This window comes from Rhea pennata, chromosome 2 (genome assembly GCF_028389875.1).
Source record: "Rhea pennata isolate bPtePen1 chromosome 2, bPtePen1.pri, whole genome shotgun sequence".
Taxonomy (NCBI): Eukaryota; Metazoa; Chordata; class Aves; order Rheiformes; family Rheidae; genus Rhea; species Rhea pennata.
The window spans coordinates 30,783,627-30,810,134 of record NC_084664.1 but is presented as its reverse complement, the minus strand read 5'-3'; the positions used below and the strand labels follow the sequence as shown (position 1 = coordinate 30,810,134).

General features: G+C 38.0%; 1 protein-coding gene across 1 annotated transcript; it reads right to left on the bottom strand.

Moving 5' to 3' along the window:
- Window positions 1–1,015: 1,015 nt before the first annotated feature.
- On the bottom strand, window positions 1,016–19,830 carry TMEM106B (transmembrane protein 106B). The gene is made up of 8 exons (XM_062569185.1): window positions 19,746–19,830; window positions 16,869–17,090; window positions 14,393–14,456; window positions 12,910–13,069; window positions 10,728–10,868; window positions 10,589–10,638; window positions 7,249–7,302; window positions 1,016–6,400 (listed from the first exon to the last, which is right to left on the bottom strand). The coding sequence occupies exons 2-8, from the start codon at window positions 17,086–17,088 to the stop codon at window positions 6,262–6,264; spliced, it is 828 nt and encodes a 275-aa protein (XP_062425169.1). The 5' UTR covers window positions 17,089–17,090; window positions 19,746–19,830; the 3' UTR covers window positions 1,016–6,261.
- Window positions 19,831–26,508: the final 6,678 nt, after the last annotated feature.

Sequence of the window (26,508 nt, the reverse complement as noted above, 5' to 3'; positions counted from 1 at the left end):
AAGGAGTAACAAGCACATTTCATGTGTTGTTCAAGTATTATCTGTGTTGCCTGCAGTTTCCAGGCTGGAGAGAGATCAGAACTTCAGGCTCCTGCCATGAGTTAGGAAAAGGAATAGTCATATATGAGAAGCGAAAGATAAAGTGAGAGAGGATAGACAAAAACAGGGTAATCCAAATTGCGTTGCAATTCAAAGTATTTGGCTCAAATAACTGTTCACTGTTTTGGAAATTCTTTTGCCTACCTTTCCACAGACAGCCAGAATAAGAGAAGGTCTTCACATGACTCCAAGTTTTTACTTACACATAGTGAAGTTTTGCTTAAAGGCTATGCCCCAATTTCTAGTGTTCAGTAGAGGATTTGTCTAAGCAGGGAAATCAGTGCGACTGTCATAATGACTCTGGGAAAGAAAAAGAACTATAGGGAAAGGAAAAGAGCAAGTGTGATTGTATTTGCTCATTCTCATCTAACTTTACTATCTACATACAGTTTTTACACCCTTGTAAATGATTCATTAGAAGTCATACAATGAAAGAAATGTAGTGGTTGTCATGATACAACAAATAAGTTCATCCACAAATAACAAAATAAGTTAAAAAAAAACAGAATAATGTTTCAAAGCACCTGCAGAGTACCCATAACAACCAAATGCATTATCTGTTATCCAGCTCCTAGAGCTTTTAAACAATGATGGTTCTTAAAATAACTTCAAAAATCACCTTGTTTATCTTAATTACTTCAGTAGCCCAGAATTAGATAAAAGTAATTCATTCATATATGGTGCTTACATTTAAGATACATCAGTTCATTATTACAGACTTGGCACAATAAAACATATTTTTTGAAAAAAAGTAGGATCCAAAGTAGCATCTTGGAATGTTAGCAATTACAAAAATTGAAACTATACAACTGAAAATACATGAGAGCCTGCTGAAAAATCATAGGGAGATGGAGAAGGAAGAGAAAGATTTTAAAGTCAGTTAAAAAAAAAAAAAAAAAAAAGACAATGACCCAAGTTGTTACTGTTTTTTTAAAATAGAAAATTTAATATCATTCTTTAAGAGTGAAGCAATCCTGTCTAGAAACATACATCTGGTTTCCATAACGAAGTTAACTCCAGATTTGCAGCCTCTAAATAACATGATTTATTGTCACATTTCATTTACATTTTAAGACAGGCTCTGGGTCCTACAAGTCGCTTCCAAATACATCTTGACTTAAAGTGCTTACTTATCATGCTTAAATTGATACAGATCATTTGCTACACAGTTACAAGAGCAACAGTTTACAACTCTTAAGTTACAAAAATAGTTATCACTCATTAGTATTTCTATACATTTCTTAAGCTATTCAATGCATACTCTGTACAGTGGATATCAACAGTGGTTGTTTCCTTAAAGCAAAATAATTAGGGAATTAAATCACTGACAGTCAGATCCAAAACATTTAGGTATCATAATATGCTTGCATGTCTGACACTAAATATTCCTATCCATACCTATCAAAAGCTGTTTCAGTGCCCAAAAGACCTGTGTGTCCAGGTTCTAAGACCCTTATGACTGTTGATGGAACAGGACAGTATGAGTTATCAGGATGTTACTGCCACCTAATGGTCTGGCACTACACCGTCAAGCCCAACTCAGTAACTTTAATTTGACAGATTCCTTACCAAAAGGACTATACCTGCTCTACTGAATGACAGGGAAGCAGGTTTATATGACAAAAATTGTAAGAGCAGCAGAACAAGCTACTCCTTCATTACCACAATCACTGACTAAAGATAAAATAGGAGGGTAGCTTCTCAAGTGGACAAATACTCTATGTCTTTGCTATAACAAATTATTGTTTACAAGATGTTTGGTTGTTTTTAACTCATTATGTTTTGCCAAAATCACAAAAACAACCTAGATTTTGGGGGTGATCAGAGCTAACACTAACAAGTGTTCTGCTAGTTAAAAAAGCCCACTATGAAAATACCCTGGGTTATGTTTATTTAGCTTCTGCTCCCTTTTCAGAACTAACGGTAAGCCTGGAAGCACTGCTAGGGTTGTGGTATTTTGTTAGAGAGGCAAGTAAAAATTTAATTCTCACAGTAGAGCTACTGCTAGTCTTACTTATCTCCTAACTCTAAAAAGACTAATCTCACTGACATTCAGTTTTACATAGGTGCCTGATTAAAACAATTTACCCATTTCACAAGATTACACCTGGGAACAGTCAGATATCCTATTAGATGCAAAAACACACCACCACCAGCCCTCAAAAAAAGAAAAAACAAACAAACAAAAGCCACCCTATTCCATCACCACAGTAACAGCCTTCTATACTGAATAAGAAATCATACCTCTTTCAGTTTTGAATTATGTGAAACTAGACATCTCATGCCACTCCAAGCACCATTTCACCACGAGGGCACAATGTTTCAGTCAGAATGTTGCCAATCCTAATAGCTGAAACCAAGACATAAAGCTTCCATGCTTAGTTAGCTTTATACAAACCCTAAAAAAAAAAAGCTCAAGAGTCATGTTTAAAATACACTATTAAGGAAAGAGTTACTCACTCTCTGAACTTCAAGGACAACTTGTTCCAAAGTTAACTAAAGCATGTACTTAATCCCTCCAACATCAGGTTGCAAGACTTAATGATGTTAATACCAAGGTCATGCACGCATCAGAAATACATTAAGAACTCCAAAGCTGCTCCAAAGAGGAAGAGATATTTATGCCTGCCTTCACACAAGTTTAAGGACTAAGCAGCAGTCCCCTACGTACCAAGATGAGCAAAGAAGTTATATGAATGAGTTTGTAGAGGCTTTCCCACAAATCAAAAATTCAAGAGCCTCGGGAATTACACCTTTCAGACAAGAGTTTCTCTTTTAATCTTCCCAAATGGACATTTGAAGATCAGATCTTAGGGCTTTTAAGTTTGCTGAGTTCATTCCTTGATCCAATGCATCATAATGAAAAAGAATTTTGTTTGCCAGTTCAAAATGGCCAAATAGACATCTTTTTTACTCATTTACTTTGTGTTCCACATGAATTTACCTTAGTTTTAGCACATCACTATTTTAACAGATAACTAATGAGCTTCCATTTTAAAGTGCAATAGGTTACCTACAGAATTACTACAAATTTTCAAGTGAAAAGAACAATATCAGAAATAAATCCCTTACAACACAGTAATAGAACACCAGCATTTGGTAGTACATTAAGGGCAACTTGCACATAAAATATTCATCATATCAGAAGAAGCCTTAAGAAAACATCTTATACACAGAAAAGCAAACCAGAGAAGATGTTAGTTCTTCAGTCTGTCCTAGAGAGAATTTGTACTCACTGTTTTACAGTGAGCCATAAGGCTTGCCTTTTTTAAAGTCAAGATAAATGTGAAATAGCAGTTATCACTCTATGGGTCTATCACTATCTATCAGTTCTCATAGCTTGTTACAAACTATATTCACTTCCTGTGCTCCCATATCATAATGTTTCCAAGCTCAGCCACAGAAATCAATTCCAAGTTATGTATTCCAGCAGATGCCTTAATTGCCTACATAAAGAGATGGTAAATAAGAATTAGAAGTTAAGTTCAAACTCTCGCTTATTTGGTTAATCACAAACTGACTGTTTTGCAAGTGTGCACACAGAGAATTGTAAGCCTTTGATTCTCCTGGAACTGACCTGAGGAGTCAAATAGGATCTTTACGCCTGCTTCTGTTTTTCAGGTGAGAGCTCTTAGGCATTCAGTAAGTTTACCATAAAATGATGACATTAAAATTCATATCCATTAGATTATCGCAGATAACAACAGACATTTAAAACTAGGAGTTGTATCATTCTTTCCACATACATGGAAAAAAATAAAACACTCAAAAGGTCTTGTTTTCAAATTAGCTCATACCAAGCATTTTATGCAATAAGATCCCTAGAGTTAAGTATGCCTTCTCCTCAATATGTCTGCCAAACTTCCAAAGGTCAGTTTAAGTCTCACAATACTGCTTAAGCAATGTAAAATCCATCCAACAGCTGTTCAAGCAGCATTCAAATACTGTCTCCAAAAAAACCTGTTCCATTTTGTCATTCCAGTTATTTTAGATTATTGTTTATTCCTTTGAAGAATATTTTGGTTAAAACTTATACAAAATATCTGCCTACAAGTTTTCCTTTAATGTAGGAAAACAATTGAGGTTTGGACATGGTCTAAATGGGAATTCTCTCCCTACCCTCCAATGTAAATGAAACTTATGTCCGTTAATTTAGTAGATTTTACTTCTCTGCTATAGTCAGCTCCTCGCTATTTCAATCTTTAGTTATCCAATAGGACTTTTTCAGACCATCAGATCAGCCTTATAAGTGTTTTATCAGCCACAGAACTGAACTTAATCTCCAGGGAGATTAGAGGAGCATCACTTGTAAACTACTATTTTCCCTTATGATCATAAAGGAAAATAAAGAACATAAAAATTATTCTTGAATCTGGACACTTATAAAACACAACTGCAGCAAGTAATTAAACTATTCCAGTACCAGGAGTTCTCCAAAGCCATATGATAACATCTTCATCTTATCAGCAAAACCTGTACAAAACAAATGGTTTAGATTCCAATAGGCAGAGGCAGATTTTTATTAGAACTTCAAGATCAGAGCTCACAACAGTTAGCTAGAAAGAGTCTAGGCTTTTTGTTTGGTTATTGTTCCTTGTAAGTCAGTCTTATGTGATATATGAGCTTATCTTTTAAAGCTAGGTTCATCTGAAAAAAACATTGAGGAAGAAGAGTAATATAAATGTGTATTGTCACTGAAGTACTGCAGCATAACAGACTGATAGTTGCAAGAAGTTACTCAGCAGCCTTTTTCATGGTATTTATTGCCAAATCATTTTATACAGCTTATTTCAAGAAGGTAGGCAGCAGAAAAACTGCAACATCCATTAAAAGTTTTATCCATTAGTCTCAATAGTATCTTCTTACAGCTGCATTTTACCTAGTTTAGAAATAAAACAGTCCCGCTCTACTTCATTAAAACATTTTGCACCTAACCCTTACAACATTCAGCCTCCAGAAATCAAGGAATTTCAGACCCCAAATTTATGAAGATCGTATTTGATAAAAGCCCGCAAAATTCTCACTGTGTAAACTACCCTTCTGAAGCTATTTCCACTAGTTCAGTTGTCAGTCTCATGATTACATCAGCATTTATTTCTACAGAAAGAACTGCTTTGTTCTCACTTACGCAGCTTTGATGTGAACTGCGAGGGCTCAGAAGATTCCAACAATACTGCTTATGAGCCTGCACATTGAATACACATATCGCAACACATTAATCCTGCAAGTAGTTTAGATACAGCATTTTTAGTGTTTTAATACAGTGTAAGTTTACCTCAAGCTGCCAAAACTCATGCTCAAACAGCTTCCCACTTAAACTCAAGATAGTGTAGTCAGAAACTAATAGTTGTGTTTAGAAAAAAATGGAATGACAGTGTCAGTCTTTACCCATTCATTTTCTACAGGCCTGAATTTTTCCTTTGTCAGTAGTGATTTGAGGATTATTGGGTGTTGTTTTTAAGACCCACAACTTTAAGTTTAACAACATACATTCTCCTCACAACAACCCCCAGAAGGAGGGATAGAAGCAAAAAGATGTCAGATTCTAGAAGCTGCACTTTCAAGTATACTGTCATCCATGACAGTTTGCTGGCTTACGTAGACCACATCACTGCTAATCAAGTATAACAAAGAAAAAGTAGAATCCTGAAACACAGAACTACTACCAGTGGTGTATTAATAAAAGTTTTACAGCCAGATACCTCAGAGCAATCTTGTTACTTAAATAGCAGTATTGTAAGTTAAGAGCCAACAAGAACTGAAGTATAACTTAAATCTGTGAGTATCTGTTTTTCTAAACTGCTCATTAGTGACACATTTCACCTAAACAGACATACATATATACACATTTGCTTTAAACTGATGTACCACACTGTAAAGAAAGGTCCCAATTCAGTTCAAGAATCCGATACTCCCTTTCTCCCTCCCACCACAAAACTTGACAGAAGTGTCTACATGTAACAGAAAGCAAACAGAAGGGGAAACACAATGTTTAGCAAGTACATCTATATACATTTTGTACTTTTTCCCTCCTGGCATTCAAATCACCAGACTTGCTATGCTTTACATGCACATACTTCCGCCGTTACATAGTACCAGTCCTGTTTAAATGATCTCTGGCAGCATTAACAGCAGTCATTCCACATTAGCCAAAAGCTGCTTTTATTGTGGAGGCTGAAGTACATTTAAATATTCTGACTGGCCCAGCTGGTAGGTTGTGTTTCCTCCACAGTCCACATACTGGTATCTCTCTTGGGATATTTGTTCAGAGTGGCCAAAGTAAGATGTTGTCACTGTGACTCTTAAAAATACAGAAGAAACATTTCTTTTTGGTAAAGTGCTTTGCATTTCCTTTTTTTTTTTTTTTTTTATTTTAAGATTACTATGTTTTTTAAGACACAAGCTTTGAAATAAAGTGTATACATCATTAAAGCTTTAAGTAGCTGTTACAGTAGTATTTTAAACTTAGCACCCAGGTGACAATATCAAAACAAAACAAAAACCCACAAACCACCACAACAATACCAACTTATATCACCTACAAATCTTGTCCATGACAGACATTTAGCTACATGAGTAGATTTTTCTAAAGAAAATAGTAAAGTTTAAGCCCAGGTTTACTCACTAACACTTAGCTTTGCAATGGAAACGAAATGTTTCCAGAAGCTACAGCCACAGTTTGTCTACACACTGCTGCTGTTCCCCCACCCACCAAAAAAAAAACCAAACAAAACATCCCACAGGCTGTCATTCATTAATTCAGTCACAAAACAGAATCTGGTAAAGTACTAGAAGTCTGTTACTGTTTCAGAATCATGAGAGTGTCAGCTATTTTTAAACAGTGGCTGATACACACATTATGACAAACTCATTTTGGAGTACCTGGAGATCTTAATAGCTCCCATGCCACAGCCTAACTACAGAGCAGATACAGTACTAATGGTTTTACCTGTTCAAGCTTCTTCACAGTACCATAATCTAACAAAAGAAAATTTCTTTACATAGCTCATATGAAGCTACTAAGCTAGCAATTAAGTTGATTTTATACTATCTAGGATATGAGACTCCAGGATTAAACATCTATGAGTAAGCCTTCAATCAAAATTATATGGTTTTAAAAATGTTAAAGTTTCCAGCTTCCATACTTACTGCATCATCACTACTATGTTATGCACTTTGATAGATAATAAGGTACAGAAGTCACTGTAAAAAAAAAAAAAAAAAGAAAACAGCTGTTAGATTTCAATCACATTTTAATAAGTAATAAGCAAAAAAGAACAAGTAATGTTATTTCAATTGGAAATTCTGCTGTCTGTGTATTTACAGACTGAGTAGCTGTGACTGCAACTTGCTGAAAAACACTTCATGACTATACTCGTCTAGCTCTACTTTTACATACAAAGTCTTCATATAATAACAATCACATGCACTTGCTTATATTTAACGATCACCAATAAAAGTGTACTGTGAAACAATATTCCTCAGTCTTTCAGAAGCTAACTAAAGGTTAACCTGAAGAACTGTATTAAGACATTTCAATATCATTGCTTGGCAGATATTTTGCTATAAAGACATCCCATATCATGTCTTTATCAAATTCCAATATAGAAATCTCACAAGAGATCAGCATTATGCCAACTTTATCATTCTTTCATGTAAAAAGAAGTCACTTCTATCAAAAAAAGTCTTGAATGCTTGTTACTTTTGCTTCAAAAATATCAAGAACTCAAAAAAGGCTCTTTTTTTTTGCACTGATCCACTTCTGTTTTACAGCAAAGTGACTATTAACCAATCTGCAGAAAGTTTGAATTCAGAGTTACTGTTTTCTTGCAAGATGTGCTTTTCAGACTTCTGTTTCTCCTAATCCTACATTTTCTGACATGCAGTTGTGCATTTCTAACATACCATTTGGACACATAGCACTACCTAGGCATACAATATGTGTTTATTTAAAGCAACTACTCTTGATCACAAGTTTATCAGCTCTGGAATGAAAGCCATGTAACCAGTGCATCAAGAGCACAAGTCAGCCACCTCCAACATATGCATGACATTGTCACATTATGGTCTGAATTAATCCTATTTCTTGCCTAGCAGTGAAAGATTCAAAACATATTGCTGGACTTCTCTATAATAATCACAGAAATCAAACAACTTCTTATTACAGTACCATTTTATTTGCATTTTCATATAAATCCTGGTCACCTGTGTTGATTGATTGCTAAATTCTTTACTGTATTTTTGGTTTTGCTGATAGGGAAAAAGAATAACATTCTCAGTTACTGTAGTTTTATAATCCAAAATATTGACCACCTGCACCATAAGGTATAGCCAGCTTAGCTCCAACAGCACATACCGACCAGCTAGCAGAGACATACAGTATTGGCATGCCAGTTTTCAAGTCCAGACTATCTGGAAATAAAGCTGTTTTTATACAGCACAAAACCATAGCTAGGAAAGTGCATTAAACAAAGGTAAACTTCTGCACAGAATCAGCTCTCCAAAAACAAATGGATGGAAATGCCCTGTAGGACGCTGGTTTCACCATACAGGTCTGCTGAACCCAGATGATGGGTAAGATCTGTAAGATCTCCTGTACTCAACCTAACCTGATCTTACAGGGCACTTTCTCTGCAAGATCCAAATAACTATCTGGTTATGCCTAACAAGGCTTAAGCTCACTAGCTGGGGAGATGCTGAAATATCTGCAACATTGTGATCCACTGTATGACCCAGAAAACTAAGACTAATCCAGTGCCTTCCCTCTAACTCCAGATACTAGAAAGTTAAAGAGTAGGGAAGGCGAAAGAAAAAACAAACACAATAAGAAATAAAAGACCGTGGTAAGATTGTAGCCAAAGCTATGTTGGTTGGATATTTAGACTTAAGAAGCTCACTAGCTGTCCCCAGAGTTGTTCTATGTTCTGAAACCAGTCTTCCAAGACTCACAATACAGTGAAAAAGCGCAGAAGCTTGCCAGCAAAGTTAATTGTCAACTAGTACCAAGTGTTTAACATGCAGGAAACTTGGAAAAAAAATAAAAACTGAAGAACTACACAGAATTAAAGAATGAGACACCAAACATCACAGTTCATGAGTGCTTCTCACAATTACTAGGATCTTACTGCATCAGTCTCTACAAGGAAGTAGATCTTTAACCGACACAAACTCCCATAGGAATGAATCTCTTATTACCAGTTATCTATGCTTAGTGTCACTTTGCTGAAAAGCACCTTCATATAAATACAAGTTGATGTTCATTAGTCTGCTTTTCTGCTAGTATCCGCAGACCCCCTTGCTTTCTTGAAGGATGTAAAGTCCATATTACAGACTACCAGCAGAGAGAGATGGCACTTTGCCTGCCTCTGCTCCAAGACAAGCATGATCTACCTCCAAGCTCGACCAGTAGAGTACACTATGGCTCTGCACTTTGGCCAAGACTGTGGCTCTCAAGCTGACCAGCCTAAAATCCCATCAGCTCAGGCCACAGACAGAGCTTTTGCCTGTCTGCATGCCTCTACTCATTCAAAGTCATCAAGTTTAATGTTAGTGTCTACTTGCAGTTAAATGTTTCAAGTATTGTCAGCAACAGATTCACAGCATTACTGAAGCTTTGAGGCGATGGCACCGACTTCATGAAAGAGGTTTCAATACAGTATCACACCAAGTGTGTTGAGAAGTATGACCACGTAAGTATAAGTTCCACGAAACACTCATTTCTCAGGCACCAAAAGAGTGAGCAGGATCACAGAATTTGTTATTTCCACAAACCAGACCTTTTTTTTTTTTTTTTAAAGTTAGCAACTACTTTTGTTATTCTGTACTTCAATTTATTCCAACACTTCAGAAGCTATAAGGTTGTCTCCCACCCCCAAAAGGGCTGGCATCCACTGGAACTGCATACAGATCTTAAATGTCAATAGTTAAAAGTTCAGGTTGAATTTTTAAGTCTGAACTTTTAAGTCTTACTTTTCAGAGTAAGAGAACTAATACTTGCATATGTTACCAAGGTTTACTCAGTGAATATTCTGTGGGCCAAAAACTTCCAGAAGATATGAACAAAACAGCATAAATAAGGGCTGGCTGTAAACACTGCTTACCATCTTATACAAACAGTCTGAAGAGAAGACATACAAATAAACGAATTCCCTCTACCATCAGAAAAGTTTATGGGAAATTACTAGAAATTTGCATTATAGCAACATGCCTGCACTCTTTCCTGAAGGAATTGGTACTAGCTATTGTGAAGGTCTAAAATGCTGAGTGACAGATTATCACTCAAAGCACTGAAAGCCAGGTACGGTAAGCCACTATACAACACTACTGAAACAACTGCAGTTTAAGTATTTTTCAGTACTATTAAACCCACAACACAAAAGATACCACATTGTCTCTGTGATTATGTTTCAGCTGATCTGGAAAAAAGCAGTTTTTACTAGCACCATCATTATTTTTAATACAGACAATATTTAGAGGCCAGTACACTTACAACATGTAGCTCATTTCATCTTGTATGACTGTGGGCACCATATAGTCAATCTGAAAGAAACAACAAAAAAAAATACCTAAGTAGATTTAGACAGACAAGATTAACACACACTCAACTTTGAAAGCCTATCCCTATTTACCTGTTTCATATCTAGAGGGCCAATGTTGGTGATGTTGTTTAGCCGTGCTTTGCCAATAACAGTTTTTGAAAACTGAACTTGGGCTGTGATATTTGCCACTTCAACTGAATAATAGTTGTTGTTGGTTATATTCAGCGTGCTCTAGAAGAAAACAAACAGAGAACACTTCAAGAAATATGTCCTGTGTAACCTGGCAAGTATATAGTTTGAAAATTCTGTGTAATTCCTAAAATTAGACAAGTATATTTTCTTGTCTTTTTTTTTTTTTTTAATAATTTGGGGGTCAGAGAGGACAAAGGGAGAACAGAAAGGTTTGAGAAGAAAATACTAAATACATTTAGTATTTAGAAGAAAAGATACTGGACCAGCTGTCTCTTGAGACCATAACAGCTCAAGTTTTATGTATTTTGCACTTCCTAAGAACAACCATACAGGTTTGGACCAAGGCTATTGTGGTATGGCCCAGTATTTTGCCTCTAACAGTTGGCTTCAGGTAGGAATATGGAAAAGGACTAGAATTAAGCATGCAAAGCATACAAAGATGCAAATCATGTTTAACCTCCCCCAAGCACTCTCCCAGCTTCTGTGTTATTTCTAGTAGAGAAGACTCCACCCAGGTTTGATGTGATTTGTCTGTTGAGGAGATACTGAACAGACAACTGCTTGTCTAGTTTCACCCTGAGCCTGTGTAAGCTTCATGTATTAACAACATTCTTTGGCAAGGAGTTGTATAGTTTATCTGCTGTGTGGAAAAAAAAATGCAGCTTCTTGCTCACATCCCTCCATAGTAGTAACCACATGAGACAGGAAATGTAGTTTTATATATGCCATTCAGAGTTGTTGGGAGCATCAGCCACTAACTCTTCCTCTCCCCCTTCCTCAGCCCTAAATTATCTCTTTTCCAAATTGACATATCCACTGAGTTTTCCTGACATGGAAGCTTCCAAATATTGCTGCTGGCCTCCCTCAAAGCTTTTCTTATTCAGACAATGGAAATTAAGAGGTAAAAGTAGTACAGTGGTTTCTACTCTGAAGCTAGTAGCCAACTTTCATCCTTACTCCAATGCTCAACAGCTCCAAGGGTACCTCCCACTCACAAGGCACTACTATTCACTGGTATGACAGTTTCAGGTGAACTCCAGCTCATGACACGGGCTAACATAGATTTTTAGAGGCATAATTAAGCTTCCTGTTTTGCTATTCTTTTCCTAATAAATCCCAAGAATTCCATTAGCTTTTCTTTGACTGCATCCAAGCTCAGAGCTAACATGCTCATTCAACTACCACAGCCCACATATATCTTTGACTGCATCCAAGCTCAGAGCTAACGTGCTCATTCAACTACCACAGCCCAAATATATCTTGCATTTCATAAGCGTCAGCTCAGGCACCCCACTACCATTTCCTGTGTATCTTGCTTTACATTTACACTGGACAAGAAGAAGGCAAACAGAACTGAATCTCTCAGTGACATACCATCTTTCTGCTATTTTTCAGCTAGCCCTTGTCCTTAGGGCTCTGAAATTACTTTTATCAACCCACCATTCATCCCATTTCCCAGATTTGTTTGTGAAGATATTGAGCAGCACAGGCTCTTGCATAATTTCACTGGTGACTATCCTCCACTGTGAATACTGACCATTTCTTCATATCCTCAATTACTCTTTTAACAAAATGTACCCATTCCAGCACCTTTCTCCTTCTGCTATGGCAGCTTAGTTTTTTTTTAGGGCATTAATAAGGAACTCTGTCCAAAGTCTCTTGGCAATCCTGTATTAACTGCTTACCAGAAAACATGTATGGAAAGAATTCCCTGAAGTTTTAAGGTGGGTGAGAATTGTGAGAAAAATATTTCTTCTGAAGACCAGTTCTGACAGTTGCATAATATCAGGTCTACATTTAATAACATTCCTCTCTCACATACAACCTTTTACCTTATTCCCCAAATAACGCAGGAAACTCCAAATAACTTTTCCCTTTGAAAAAAGATGCAATAGTAGTCTACAGCTACAATTCTATTGGCCACAGCAAGCCTAGTTAAATTTTTCAAACTAGTCATTCTATCTGCTTGAATTTAAGGCATTAAGCTTAAGCCCACAATTTCTATCTATACACATGCAGTGAGAGATAGTACTATAACATTTTATCCATAGTAAACACACAAACAGGTCTATAATCTTACCGTAATATTTAGATATATTATACGTCTACTCTGTTCATAAGTGACATATACTGACTTCACACCAATGTATTCAACGTCAATCGAGCGAGGAAACAAGAAGAACACAGCCAGCCCGGAAAGCAGTAAACATACAATTACAGATGCAGTAACATAGAGTTTTCTGGAAAAAAAAATGCATTTTATAGTCAAAAGTGCATTAAATAAAAGCAGTAGTGTGTTATTTTCTTTGTAAGTGACAAGAAGCTTAACTAGTCAACACAACTACTTCCATGTATTTCAGTCTTTCACTGCCTTCTGAAGAGGGGGGAAGCTATGCTGCACTTTACATCTAAGAGGCACTTACAGTACAGTGGTTACTCATATATACATCAACTCAAGAACAGGCGGCTATCCCAATAGTCACAACCTATTGGGGAAAAGGGAACAGGAAAAAAATTCATATATATATATATATATTTCATATATTTATGCTTTAAGACACAAACACTTTCTTTAAAATTTTGTTTTCACAGACTTTTCATCATTCTCCATGATTCTTCAGCATACACAAAAACACACTCAGAAAGAAGAATAAAGCTTTATTCTACACCTTGGATGTGATTCTCTTTCATGAAATACTTTTTCCTAGGAAAGTATTAACAGCTTGTTTTAACTTCTGCTAAGGAACAGCAAATTCACAATTGACCTTCTATAAGAAGTGAGAAAAAATTAAAAAGAAAAGATGTACATGAATATAAGGCTCTACCACAGCTCCAGATTTGCTCAAGATTAGAAATGCTAAGGGAATATTTTTCAAATTTGGCCTATTACATCAAATCTGTAATCCAGGATAGTATTAAGTAAAGGATTTCCCCCCTCCCCAATCTGCTGGAGTCTTATTTCCATAGGTAGTACAGAAACATCTAAGCACTTGGAGCAAACACATTCTGTCACATCAACTAACAGTAAGACTTTTGCACTGTAATTAAATGTATGAGCATATACTGGATTTTTTTTTTAATACTACATCAGAATTATGGATTTGTTTGTCATGCTAGCTATTCAGTTTTATAAAATCAATTTCTGGTTGACTATTCAGTAGTAGTGGCCCAAGGAAGTTATTGCTTTACTCAGATTTAAACTTTGACAATGAAGATGTATCTGCTTAAATCACTTAAGACTGAGATACTGAAAAATATTTCCACGTTATTGTAGATATTTAGGTACATATGAAAAAATCATACAGTATTGCTAACTTCACCAGACATCTTGATGGGAACGCACATACATATTTAATAAATAACTCATATTTAAAAGTTAAGACCAATAATTTTCATGAGTAGGGCTCTTTAAATATTTTGTAATACAAGAAAACATTTCAGTGATTTTTGCTAGATTTCCCTCCCCCCCCACACACACACCCCCTATCTTCTATAATTGCTAGTTTTTAACTAGAAGAGAGGAATTAAGTAGCTTCACATATCACAACAAACCATTAACTTACGTTCTTCTTGGCCTCAGTCTCTGATCACTGTACGGAATTAATGCTACAAGCTGATTTTCCTGTCCTAGAAACAAAAACACTATTTTCAGAATTTACACACAAACAAGAATAATTATTGTTGCAGTTACTTCAAAGAGTGTCAGCTTAACAGCACCAAAGAATTAACACTAGACTAAAAATAAATATTCAAATTCTAGTACAAAGACTATTTCCGCTAAAAACCCAAGTAGAATATTACTGTAGTTCATGCATCCGGGTCAGTTTCTGAAACAGACTATAGCTAATAACACACAAAGAAAAACTGTAAAACTGAAAGATCAAAACAGATTCTGCTGTTGTGCAGGCCTGCACACAGCACAGGAAGTGCTATGCCTCTGGTGCCATTTGCTCGAGAAAAAGAGACACATAGCAGCTTTTAGCTCTCTATACAAGGCCATGTTAAGCTATAGGAGAATATATACAGAAGCTCAGACAGCAAGAACTGTTCCAAAAAGCATTCTTCCTGCTTTTCCTAGAAGAGATGAAATCAGGTTTGTTTTTTAAAAAATGCGCATATCAATTTGGGTGGTTTTTGTAACACTTTTTATACAGTAGCTTTGGAATTACTGGTACATAGGACCACTGCTTATGTGCCTAACTTCAGCACCTGGAAGCCAAAAAAAGTCTACTTGAATTTTTCCAGTCAACAAGTTACTTCTCTGGACTGCATTTTTTAAAGGAAGGGGCTATCTTAGCAGTAGCATTCAAAAAACACAAACGCAGAAGAGTTGTTGAAAATATGTGGATTACATCTGTTTCTACAGCTTTTGCTATTTGTCGTACAATAAGATCAACTTGAGATTCTGGGGGGAAAAAAGAGAGGGAGAGAGAGAGAGAGAGAGAAGGCTCAAGATCTCGTCAGATTTGTGTTTCTAGAAGTCAAATGAAGAATTTGACCAGCATTATCACTTGGCTAGGCAGTCCCTTAGTGACTTCAAGCTACAGTTTCACAGTACATGAAGGAATCTGTACAAGACTTATTTTTCTGTTACAAGTTCTGTAACCTTTACATCTTCCATGCCCTCATAACAGAGTATTTAGAATAGAAACAAAGCTGAACATGGTAACAATGTATTAAAAGCTAAGCATATAGCAGTTTTGAACATCAATCCTTAAAAAAAAAAATAATAAAAATAAAAAATAAATAAAAAATAAACAAACATTTTCATCTCAACTTCAGTGAAACATCTCCAATCATTCACAAAATAGCACAGTCCTACTTTTACACTTTATTGCGCTGAAAAGCTAAAGTTGACCAAGTAACAAGACTAAACTACACAGTTTCACCATCATAACACATGTTGTGGTCTTTCCTACTAGTCATGAAGTCATCTGATGGAAGATTTTTTCTTTTTAACTCCCCTTAAAAATTTTATTTTCTTTTTTAACTGCTGAGGAATAAAGAGATTTGTTGCTCTATTTGTTCTTAGAACTCATCTGAAGTTCTAGCTTTAGCTACGTTATTTCATTATAACTTATGAACAAGTATTTTTAATAGTTAACCTAAGATTTTTAATAAATTAAATGCAACATTTAAACAAATGCAAATAAAAATCCTCCAGTTGAAGAAATAACCTTTGAGATTATTATTAGGTTTTTGAGGAATCTTTTTTTCCAATGACAACCAGACATTGCCACACTGCAGGGCAATACTATGCTTTCTAGTTGTATTTTTCAAACAAACATTTGAGTTTGGTGCTCAATACATTGCTTTAAACAAACAAGAGATTCTCCTCTAAGCATGAACAAAACCCAAGCACTGTTTTCAGACTAACAACTTGATATTTTAAAACAGCAACAGGTATATTAATTTTACTTCCACTGGCCTGCTTCCCTGACACTAAAAGTTAGCAACTATAAGTTTGTGGAATTTTATACTGTTCCTAAGTTTTGAGATAAGTAACTTATCTCAAATAAGAGTCCTTATTTAAGGGCTCTTGCTTATTTTGAATCAAAACAAACAAACAAAAAAATCAGATCAACTTTCACTAATACAGACCAACATAAGTCTTCTCTCCTCCCACCCCAGCAACACTTAAATATACTCTATACTTGCAGCTATTCTTGCATAATTATATATTTATTCAAATGGTTTAAAATTGGTAGATCAAAGAGATGTATGATGAAGTCTCAACGGTTTGCAAATTCAACTTGGGAGAATTAGGGTTATATAATTTCTAACACTGAGAAGTGTGTTATGCTGGAATTCCATAGGCAAGAGAAGAGCCACCATCTCAGGTAACAGCAATTTTATGTTTATTACAGTGTAATCGTAACAAAATGCTTAACACTAAAGAGTCAGAAAGGTTAAAAAAACCTTTAGGTTTACTAGTAGAAGTATTTGTTAACAAATATTATAGTTACAACTACAAACAGTTATGAGATAATTTTACGAGTATTAAAATAAATAAATAAATAAAAAACAAAAAAAGGTTACCTCGTGGAATTCTTCCTGTTCCTTGGCAAGTAGGGCAAGTTACACTGTCTCTCCCTGTAAATTCTACATATGGAAATTGTGACACATCTCCACATCGACCATCTTCGTTGTGGGATTCGGAGTGAACTAAGCCATTCCTCATATTATCAGATCCTGTACCTCCATCATAGCCATCTTCCTTACATGCATGCATTGGTAGATGTGAAAGAGATTTTCCCATGTCTAAATAGAAGTTAAAAGAAAGTTTCCAGGGAGAAAAATTCAGACGTGGTTTGCAATTTATTTCTCCACATAAAGTTAGTCCACAGTCACTACTTAGACAAGACTCCTGTTCCCTCATGTCCTGTTTAGATTCCTTAAGTCTTGCAAAGCTTTAAGTCACAAACAGATTCAGAAAAACCTCCAACATAAAATAGTACAATTGCTGCAAAATGATGCAACAATCTAGCATCGTGTTTTTAAAAAAGATTATATCATACAAACTTTCACAAAATACACTAATCTCTGTAGAAAAATGCAAGACACATTTGCTCTAGAAATTCAGTTCACAACTTCCCCGGCATCCTACACACACTACAGACCCAAACCTAATACACTTTTTAGGCTAAACCTGTTTTGAGAACACAGGATCATTGACTAGGTTTTCATTTCCAAGCTAAAAATAAGACATTTTTTTGTTTAAATAGATGATTAACTTCAACCCAAAAGACAGTCAATTTACAGTAAAGCCAAGGAAAAAATGGATGCTTGCAATATGTAGCGTTACTGTTTGTTAACAAAGTAGAAGTATTTTTTCTTTCTATTCAAATCGTAAAATTCTCAGTAATACAGCTTTTAAGTCATGCCATTGAAACTACCTTGAAACGTAGAACTCTTGAAAATAAAAGCAATAACGAAGAGATCCAGGTGGCAACTTCTCCAAATTGCCAGAGGGAAAAGAAAATAAAATAAATAAAAAGCTGTCCAGCAAGGACAACCAGTTGTTAGCTCACTCCCATAACCCACTTCAGTTAGCCAAAACACAGACACTAACCACTCAATTCACAAAAGTCTTGGGAAAGGGGAGGAGTTCAGAAGAGATCATATGCACAACTTCAGTTTCTGTCTGAAGTGACATTCTTTGGTAGTCATCATCACACACTGCTTCACTGAGAAGGGGACTCACAGGAAGATTAAGGGGGCAACAAAAGTCAGAATATTTTAAACCATTCTAGACCGAACAGAAAGAGATCAGAAAGACAACCTAACACAACACTGTTTCAATATAATGCCACAAGGATTAAGTGACTGTATCAGAAGAAAAATAAATCACTAAATGGCTGCGTCAGGTTTAAACAAGTACATAGCACTTTATTCATCTCTGTAAAAATTTGCAGAAGCCGAGTTTTGGTCAAAAACACTCATGAGAAGGAAAACTATTTGTATATACACACTGCTACAGCCATTTTGAAGCACTGCAAGTTTGGGAGCCATTCAGCAACAAATATATGATACCACAGTGCTCATAACTAAATACATCAAGCATAACACAGCTAACAAGTTCTCCAAGCAACTGTTTAAAACATTATGCGCTGAAACACAATCCATAGACCATTTAAATGAGCAGCAATATTCTATCTATATACAGCCTTCCGCAGGAAGGCTAGCTCTACGGCAGCCACCACAGTCAGAGACAAAAGAGCAGAAGAGTAGATAAACTTTTGTGCTCATAATACCATTAGAAAGGGGGGGGGGGGGGCAGAGTTTTAGCAGAAATTAAGTTTCCTGAAAAAGCTGTTGCCAATTATCCCACACATCTTTTTTTTTTTTTTTTTTTTTTTTTTTGCTTACTGTTCTCCCTGTCGTTGACATACAGCCTTTGAACTACAGACCTCAAATATCTACAGCTTAGGCAACAGCAGTTACCGGACAGAAAGCCTGAGGATCAGCCCCCGGTCCTCCGGGGCAAGCGCCACCCTCGGTTCACCCGCTCTGCCCATGGCAGGCTCGGGGCCTCCTTTCTGGACAGCTGCGCTTTGGTGGACTCTTTCACACGTGGCTGGTGCCCAGGCTTCCTTCTGCTCGACCTTGTCTAGAGTACCCCTGAACACAAGCCTTTTAGAGAGAGCTTAGTACGTTCAAAAAATATACACATGCGATAAGCAGTTTTTAAGGCTGCTCCTTTCAGACAGCTGTAGCACTTCAGTGCGATAAAACACAGACAAAACAAATAACATCCTAAGCATACAGGACAACCACATTCCGAGTTAAACACAAGACTCAGGAAAATTACCTTTGTTTACATAGTCCTTGAAATCCTCAAACAGAGTTAAAATAAATTGCTATAACTCCCCCAAAGAAAAAGTTTAGTGGTGGCATTCTGACTCCTTATATGCACGTATAAAGTTTAGTTTACAACGCTATCGTGTTTTTTTTCCAAAACAGCACGAGGTACTTTTTTTTATTTACTTATTTTTCAAGCGTGACGATCATCTGCGCTATCAGCTGGGGCTTAGTCACCAGCACCGCAGACTCCGCCGCAAGCAGAAGCCGCGGCTCGGCCGCACCTCTAACACCCGAGGCGGGAGGGGGGGGAAGCAACGTGCGCCCCAGCACCGGCGCGCCTGCGAATAAACCACCCGGGGGTCGCCAGCGAGCTCGGGGTATTTTTGCCCCCAAACGCCCGGCCTGCAGAGCCCAAATGGCCGTGCCGAGAACACGGCGAGGCGCCCGGACACCGCCGCGCCGAGCAGCCCCCTCCGCGCCCGGCAGCGGCGGCGCCGCGCAGGCCGCGGCCCTCGGCACCGCACCGCACCGCGCCGCGCCGGACGACGCCGCCCCCGGCCCCGCCAGGCCTGGGCCCGGCGCCCCCACCCCCGCTCCGCAGGGCCCCCGCACCTGCGGCGCTGCTCGCGGGCCGGCTCGCAGGAAGGGCTCGGGCGGAAGCAGCAGAGCCAAAGGCTCCCGAGAGCGACGCAGCCGCCCTGGCTCCTAAAGCCCGGATCGCGCCGTGCGCAGGCGCGGGCGGCGGAGGCGGCGCCGGGCCCGGGGCCTCCGGCGGCGGGGACGCGGCGCGGGGTGGCCCGGGCCTGTGGCCCTGGTGGCGGCCGCGGCCGGGGGCTTCGCCTCGGCGCGGCCCGGCGCGGCCCGGCCCGGCGCGGCAGCCCGCGATGTGGTCCAAAACTAACCCAGGAGGAAGAAGCTGTTCAGAGTGGAAGAAAGGGTGAGAGACGGGTGGGAAAGGGCACGGCCAAGTCCACCCCTCGCTGCGTCTGGCAAGGAGAGGACGGAAAGGATTTTCTGCAGAAGCTTCCATCATTCAGAAATGAAATTGGGGATTTTTTTTTGCCACCACTGGGTTTTCTCGATAGTATTTTAGTAGCCACCATCATCATTTTCTGTTCCCTGCTGGATCAGCTCTAGTGGAAGTAAATTATCACACTGTGCTCCAGAGGAAATTAGATGACTGGGCAAGAAAAGTTAGGACAGATAGAAAAATGTCGTAGGAAATGAGACCCAATAGCTCTGTCAGGGCTGCAACTGCTCTGTAACTCACGTCGCGTTGTACCTGGTTGCTGGTCCAACTGATGTTTGCCCAGGGACACGTGCAGTGAGATGGTCCCTGAATGTGTTGTTGGAGCAAAAGAAAGTAGGTTGGAATTGAATAGACTTAGGGCTTATTTGTGTGCCCACACATGGTTTATAAAAACTTCTACCCACCCAGTGAACGTGCAACATGAGGAGACCACTCAAGGGTGTCTGAGGACATCCAAGGGACATGAGGCTGTGCTGCAGGGACGCAGCTGGGGATGAAGTTTGGTAGGGCCTGGCCTGGGCCTGGGGAGGGGGCTGGGCTGGACGAAGGGCCTGGCCTGGTTCAGAGCACATACCAAAGCACAAGGGCAAGCACAGGGCCAGGCCAAGGTGCAAGGCTTCGAGAAGGAGGATAAAGAAACTGTGTCATTGCCCTTGCAGCTTGGCGTAAGCAGGAGACTGGGGCAGGGTGCCAGGGGCCATGAGGAGACGTACCGCCTCCAGCATCTATCTAGAGCTGGTGCATGTGCAGGGCTGAGTGGAAGACAGCCCTGCTGGCATGTGCAGGAAATGATAAGCAGATAAAATAAACCTTCCTTTGCACAAATATGCACTCAGAGAGAAAGGCCTGCAAAACTTCATTACTTGGACCAGTGCTAGACCATTTTCTCCTATTATCCTTGGAACTTGCTGGTGTTTCCTTGGAATTTAAGAGGTTTGGTCTCATTTTTCAGTTCAAATAAGAGAGAGGCCTATGTGCTACTTAGTGGTGAATGCAAGGACTAAATCTGGTTATCTAGCTAGATGTGGTGAAGTTTCTGACCGTATTAAGAAGCTACAGTCCTAGAGCTGGATTGTCGCTTCCTCTTGCAGGCCCTCACCTGAGCCTTTGGCCCAACACCATTAGGGTTTCTGCGATGTCCCAGTGAAGCTCTCTGTGCAGCAGGACTGATCACACACTTCGTGATCAGAGCCTGCAGAACAGGCTCTTAACTGTTCAATGCCTTTACCTATACAGAGTTTGGATCTTGTTTAAGAGCATGAGCAAATGCCAAACAAGGTCAACTTGGCAGACTGATGCCTGGCTGTTGGTTTTAGCGGCTGTTGGCTATTGTTTCTGGCTCACCTCTGTGTTAACACAAGGAACACAAAGCACCATGTACCTAGTATCATAGCTTCCAGCTGTCCAAACAGAAAATGAGAACACAAGGTCTTTGTCTTTTAAATAGTTTTAAATAGTAATGACAACCGGGCACATTGAACTGAATCATCATGTAGCAGGAGACATGCAAGAAAAGAACTAATAAAAAGGTTTTCAGAACAGCTCTGGGAAACCCTGCTGAATTCTGGCTTCTCAAAGTTACTCAGTCTGTCAAATCTGCTCAACACAAACTTGTTCAAGAAAAAGGACCCTAGCAAATTTGAATTAGCACAAAGAGCTTAATCAAAGCAGACATTTACACCTTCGAATGCTGTAGTTTTTATTCAGTGTTTGAGGCTCCTAAACTAATTGAAAGAGTCTGTGTGATTCAAGATGTTACATGGCTACCTGTGAGATTGTCTCCCTTGGCATGATAGGTTGCAACAGTTGAAATCAGCATAAGCTTTCAAGATAGTTCTCTGTTACTGTAATTGGTAGAGACTGTTTCTTACTAAAGACTTCCCAGTGCTAGCCTTTCCTTCTGTGGCTTTGATGAAGAAGAAAGCTGCTTTTTTTTTCTTTCTTCTTCTTCTTCTTCTTTTTTTTTTTTTTTTTTTTTTTTTTTTTTTTTGCTGTTTTTTCCAAAACTGTCAAGGAGATGGAAAGGGACATATTTCTGTCTGTCTGTTTTCTTTCTGTTATTTTCATTTACAAAGTGTATGTTAAATTCCAGAGAGAGGAATACAACCAATGGAAAGATCTTGTATAATATTGCTTACCGTGAGATGCCCTAAGCATATCCATCGTTACCTACAATATGATTTATTTGCTACAGGCTAGAGTAATATAATGAAACATAGGAATAAGCAATAATATGAAGGACCTGTAAAGTGTCACACCCTCTAAGCATGCTGGAAAAGCGTGAAAAATATGTGATATACTGGTAACAGCACATTTAAAGCGCTTAAAATGAGATGTACTGCTTAAGAGTGTTACTGAACTGGGCAAGTGAGCTTAGGCTAATCAAGATAGGGTATCTGTGATGATGAAAAGGGTATTTCACAATAAGGAAGTACAGAGTGTGCAACAGCTAATATTGCCAATTCATTAACTGAATAGATGATGTTAATAATGATCGGATCTGGATTTCATTCTCAAGCATAGAGAAAGTAATTAATCAGTTAAGGAATGCATAATACACAAGTGATATACAGTGCTAATGATACTATGAGGGATATGAAATGGAAATGTCAAATGGCATAAGCAGAAGCTGGTATCATGAGCTTTGGACTGAGTTATGGGAAGCTGTATGTAATGTGAGCTGTTAGTTCTCATAGATCACTGAACTGGTGCAGCTTATACTTCCTATAAAGTAAAGATCTTCCAGTAAAGATATTCAGGTGATGAATCTGGTTTCAAGCTGAGTTTTGTAGCTGGGCAATGATGAGTGAGACAGGTCCTTGAAAGTATTGGAATTAGAAGCAATCTGTATAGCAGCCAACTGCACCAGTGTGTGCCAGGCTGCCATGAGCAGAGACGTGGGCCCTAGAAACACCAGCTAAGAATTATATTTACTTTTCGTTTTCTCCTCATAGAATCATAGAATCGTGACAGATAACAATGCACAAATATTGTTTATCTGAAGAAGTTTCAGAGTATCCACATTTTTTTCATCCTTCAAAAACGTAAACTACTAGTTCTGTGAGCACTGAAGCTAATGACCCCTGGTTTCCTATGCATATGCCTCTTGGTTGACTGAGTATTTAACTGAGTTACAGTAAGATTTACTGTTATGACTGCAAATATCTAGAATCCTCTTCTGCAGCAATATTCAACACTACCACATTTGAAAGTGGAAATCTGTGCAAATTTGTTGACTGCATAGAAAGGTATTAGGTGCTAACTGGTACTTCACTGTTTGTTTGTATGTTTTACATAAGGAAAAGCAGGCTATGCAGAACTATTACAGTTATCTGTGTGAACTACTTTCCTCCTCCTCCTCCTTCCTTTATGTTCCTCTTTAAGTAGCATAAAGAATAGTTATGCTGCCATGTTAAAAAGACCATTGGGTTTTTTACTTCTCTCTATCAGCAGCTCATGTGAACAACCAGAAGAAAATGGTGATTTTCTAAACTGAGAAACTCTAGGAAGAATATACAAGTTATCCTGATTGTTTTTAGTATTTTTTTCTTCATTCAATAAAACAGCAAAGGTCCGTTTTTTTCTCTTTTCCTCCAATTTGTCCTAGTCTCAGGATGCACTAGGCCCTGCTACACAGTGGTTGAAATGATTGCTCAGTCCAGATCTGGTCATTGAAGGGTAACTAACGTCATGCTCAGAGGATTCTGCAGGGCATGCCAAATTTAGATGTGTGTGATCTGAAGCAAGTTTACTCCAGGCACAGAACAATAATACAACTATACAAACTCCTGACCCAGTCTGTTATTTGACTAGCAACATGTTAATCACTTCTGATATTGTATCCTATGCCCTACTGTTTTGCTTTTTTAAGCAACAGTTGCACTACATGTCAAGAATTAAATATATATTTTAGAAATATATACATACAAGCATACACACAAACGCACACACACAAACCCACTCTATTACTTTGGTCTGTTTTGATTTTTTTAAAAAGTTCAGGCTTTGAAGCATCCTCTTCCTCCTTCCACCCCTACTCCTCCCCCCAAAAAAAGAGAGAAATTCTCTGTATTTCACAGCCCATTCCTCTGTAATTCTGATGTTGTATATGAACTATGGCTTGCTTCCTGCAATACATACTTCCAATACATACTGCAATACATGCTTTCTGAGGAAAATATCCCATATTTCTCCCTTTTTACACATTCTCACCTTTCTTTTGAAAAGACATATAACTGAATATTGATGAGGAGAAAAGCAAAACTGGCATGATGCACAGATCTAGACAGAGAATAATTCTGATCAATTGGGTGAATGACCTAGCGATTGTACTTTAATGTTTCTGAATAGCTTCTTTCTGAACAAGGTTTTTACTAATCGTGTGCAGAACCATTTGTCTTTACCTTGGAAGAGTGGCATCTGGCTGCAGCTGTGGCTCGATTCAGCCATGCACACTGACAGAGAATAATACCTATTGAGTAGTCCCATTGATTTTTGACTTGTCTAATTTACAAGATCTGTGTTGTATACAGCTGCAGGTTTCTGACAGAGGAATGTACAAATAAGGAGATTCTAACTCTATTATATCTAATTCATGGCTTGACTAGCTTTAAGCAAATGGGTTATATGCCAAGTTAAAACAATTATTGGGAGGCTTTTTCACTTGTAGCTGGATCCTTTAGCTTCCCAGTGGGAGACTATAAGCAAGTAGTGGAACATTTGGCCCTTTAGCATTGGAATTTATTTAACTTAAAAAATGTGCTTTCATATATTTGAGGAAAGTAATAACATACACGTAAGATACATAAATCCTTGAAAAGATCTAGCTTCCTATGTTTGATAAGTTGTGTGAGTGGTGATAGCTCAGCCTCTCACTGACTTTGCTAACACGAGAATTAGTATTTCACAAAGCAGCAAACAAATATGTGTCATGCTTTGGATTTATTTTTATGTAACTTTGTTGATCAACACAAAGAAAATTCACTTGTACCTTAAAAAGCTAACATATTCTTTTATTATAACATGTCAGGGAAAATCTACTATTAATTATTCTGTCTTTTCTTTAGGATTCTCTCAATGGGTTTTAAGGCTCAGGAGCCAATCTATAATAACCTTCTGCAAAATTTATGCCATCATTTATGCACTGAAATTGATTTAACCATCTAGAAGATCTAGAGAATACAGTTTTGAACCATTGCTGAAATATGAGAAATGGAACTCACAATAGATAAATAAGAGATAACAAAAGATGTGTCGGGAGCACCTGTGTGGACAGACAACATTGAGACAATTATTTCACATGCAGCCTGAAGCCAGCTTGTTTCTGGCTTCTGGCTCTTACCTGTTTTTATTGCATGTATTGCAACAGTTAATATCTTATGAATCAATACTATACGTCAAGACATCTTCTATCTATCTACTATAGCTAAATGACAGATTTTTTTGGCCAACTTTTAAAAAGACTTCAGTGTGTTAGCCTGTCAGATAACCTACTTACAGGTATATAGTATATATATTTTGTGTTTTCTATCCAAAACAACAATAGAGTAATGATCTCTTCTTTCTAGTCATGTCTAGCCACATTCAGCCCTTAGCCTCTTTTGCAAAGATTGCCAGCTGACGTGGCTGCCAAAAGATGTGACTTTTTGTTTCTTGGAAAATGCATCATGGCAATCAATTCACAGAGGTAACAACTTCTAAAAGACTTAGGGCTAGGGGCTGCAGTTTTTACGTGTTGCTAGCTAGGCCGTATTCAGAAGCTTCGTAAGGGACCCAAAAATCCATAAAAGATTCTAGAAATGGAAAGCCCAGAATTCCTTCACTTTTCAGCAGGGTCTTCCACGTAACAGTTACAGATGCTTTTCATTTTTGCCCGTTCAGCTGGTTTTAATAATTTATTCATCAAACAGAAGCTTTCTTTTTTCTGACTGTGTCCATCTTTCACAATTTTCGTATGGGGGGCAGGTTTAGCTCAGTTGGTTAGCGCATGGTGCTGCTAATGCCAAGGTCACGGGCTCAGTCCCCGTATGGGCTACGCTGAGAGTTGGACTAGATGATCTCCAGAGGTCCCTTCCAACCTTACTATTTTATGATTAAAGAATATTTTGTATTAAAAAGCAGTATAATAATTTCTGAAGGCAAATCAAACTCAAAATAAATAAATATGTTTTAAATAACTATTCAGACAAAAAATGGTACTTTCCAAGTACATTCTACTTATTCAGAAAAATACTTCCGTTCTAATAATCATTTTTAGTTGGGATATTTGCTGTGTGAAAGTGCTGCTAAAGACAGTGTTTATATTTCTATTCAAAACAGAATAATCTATTCTGCAGAATTTGACTG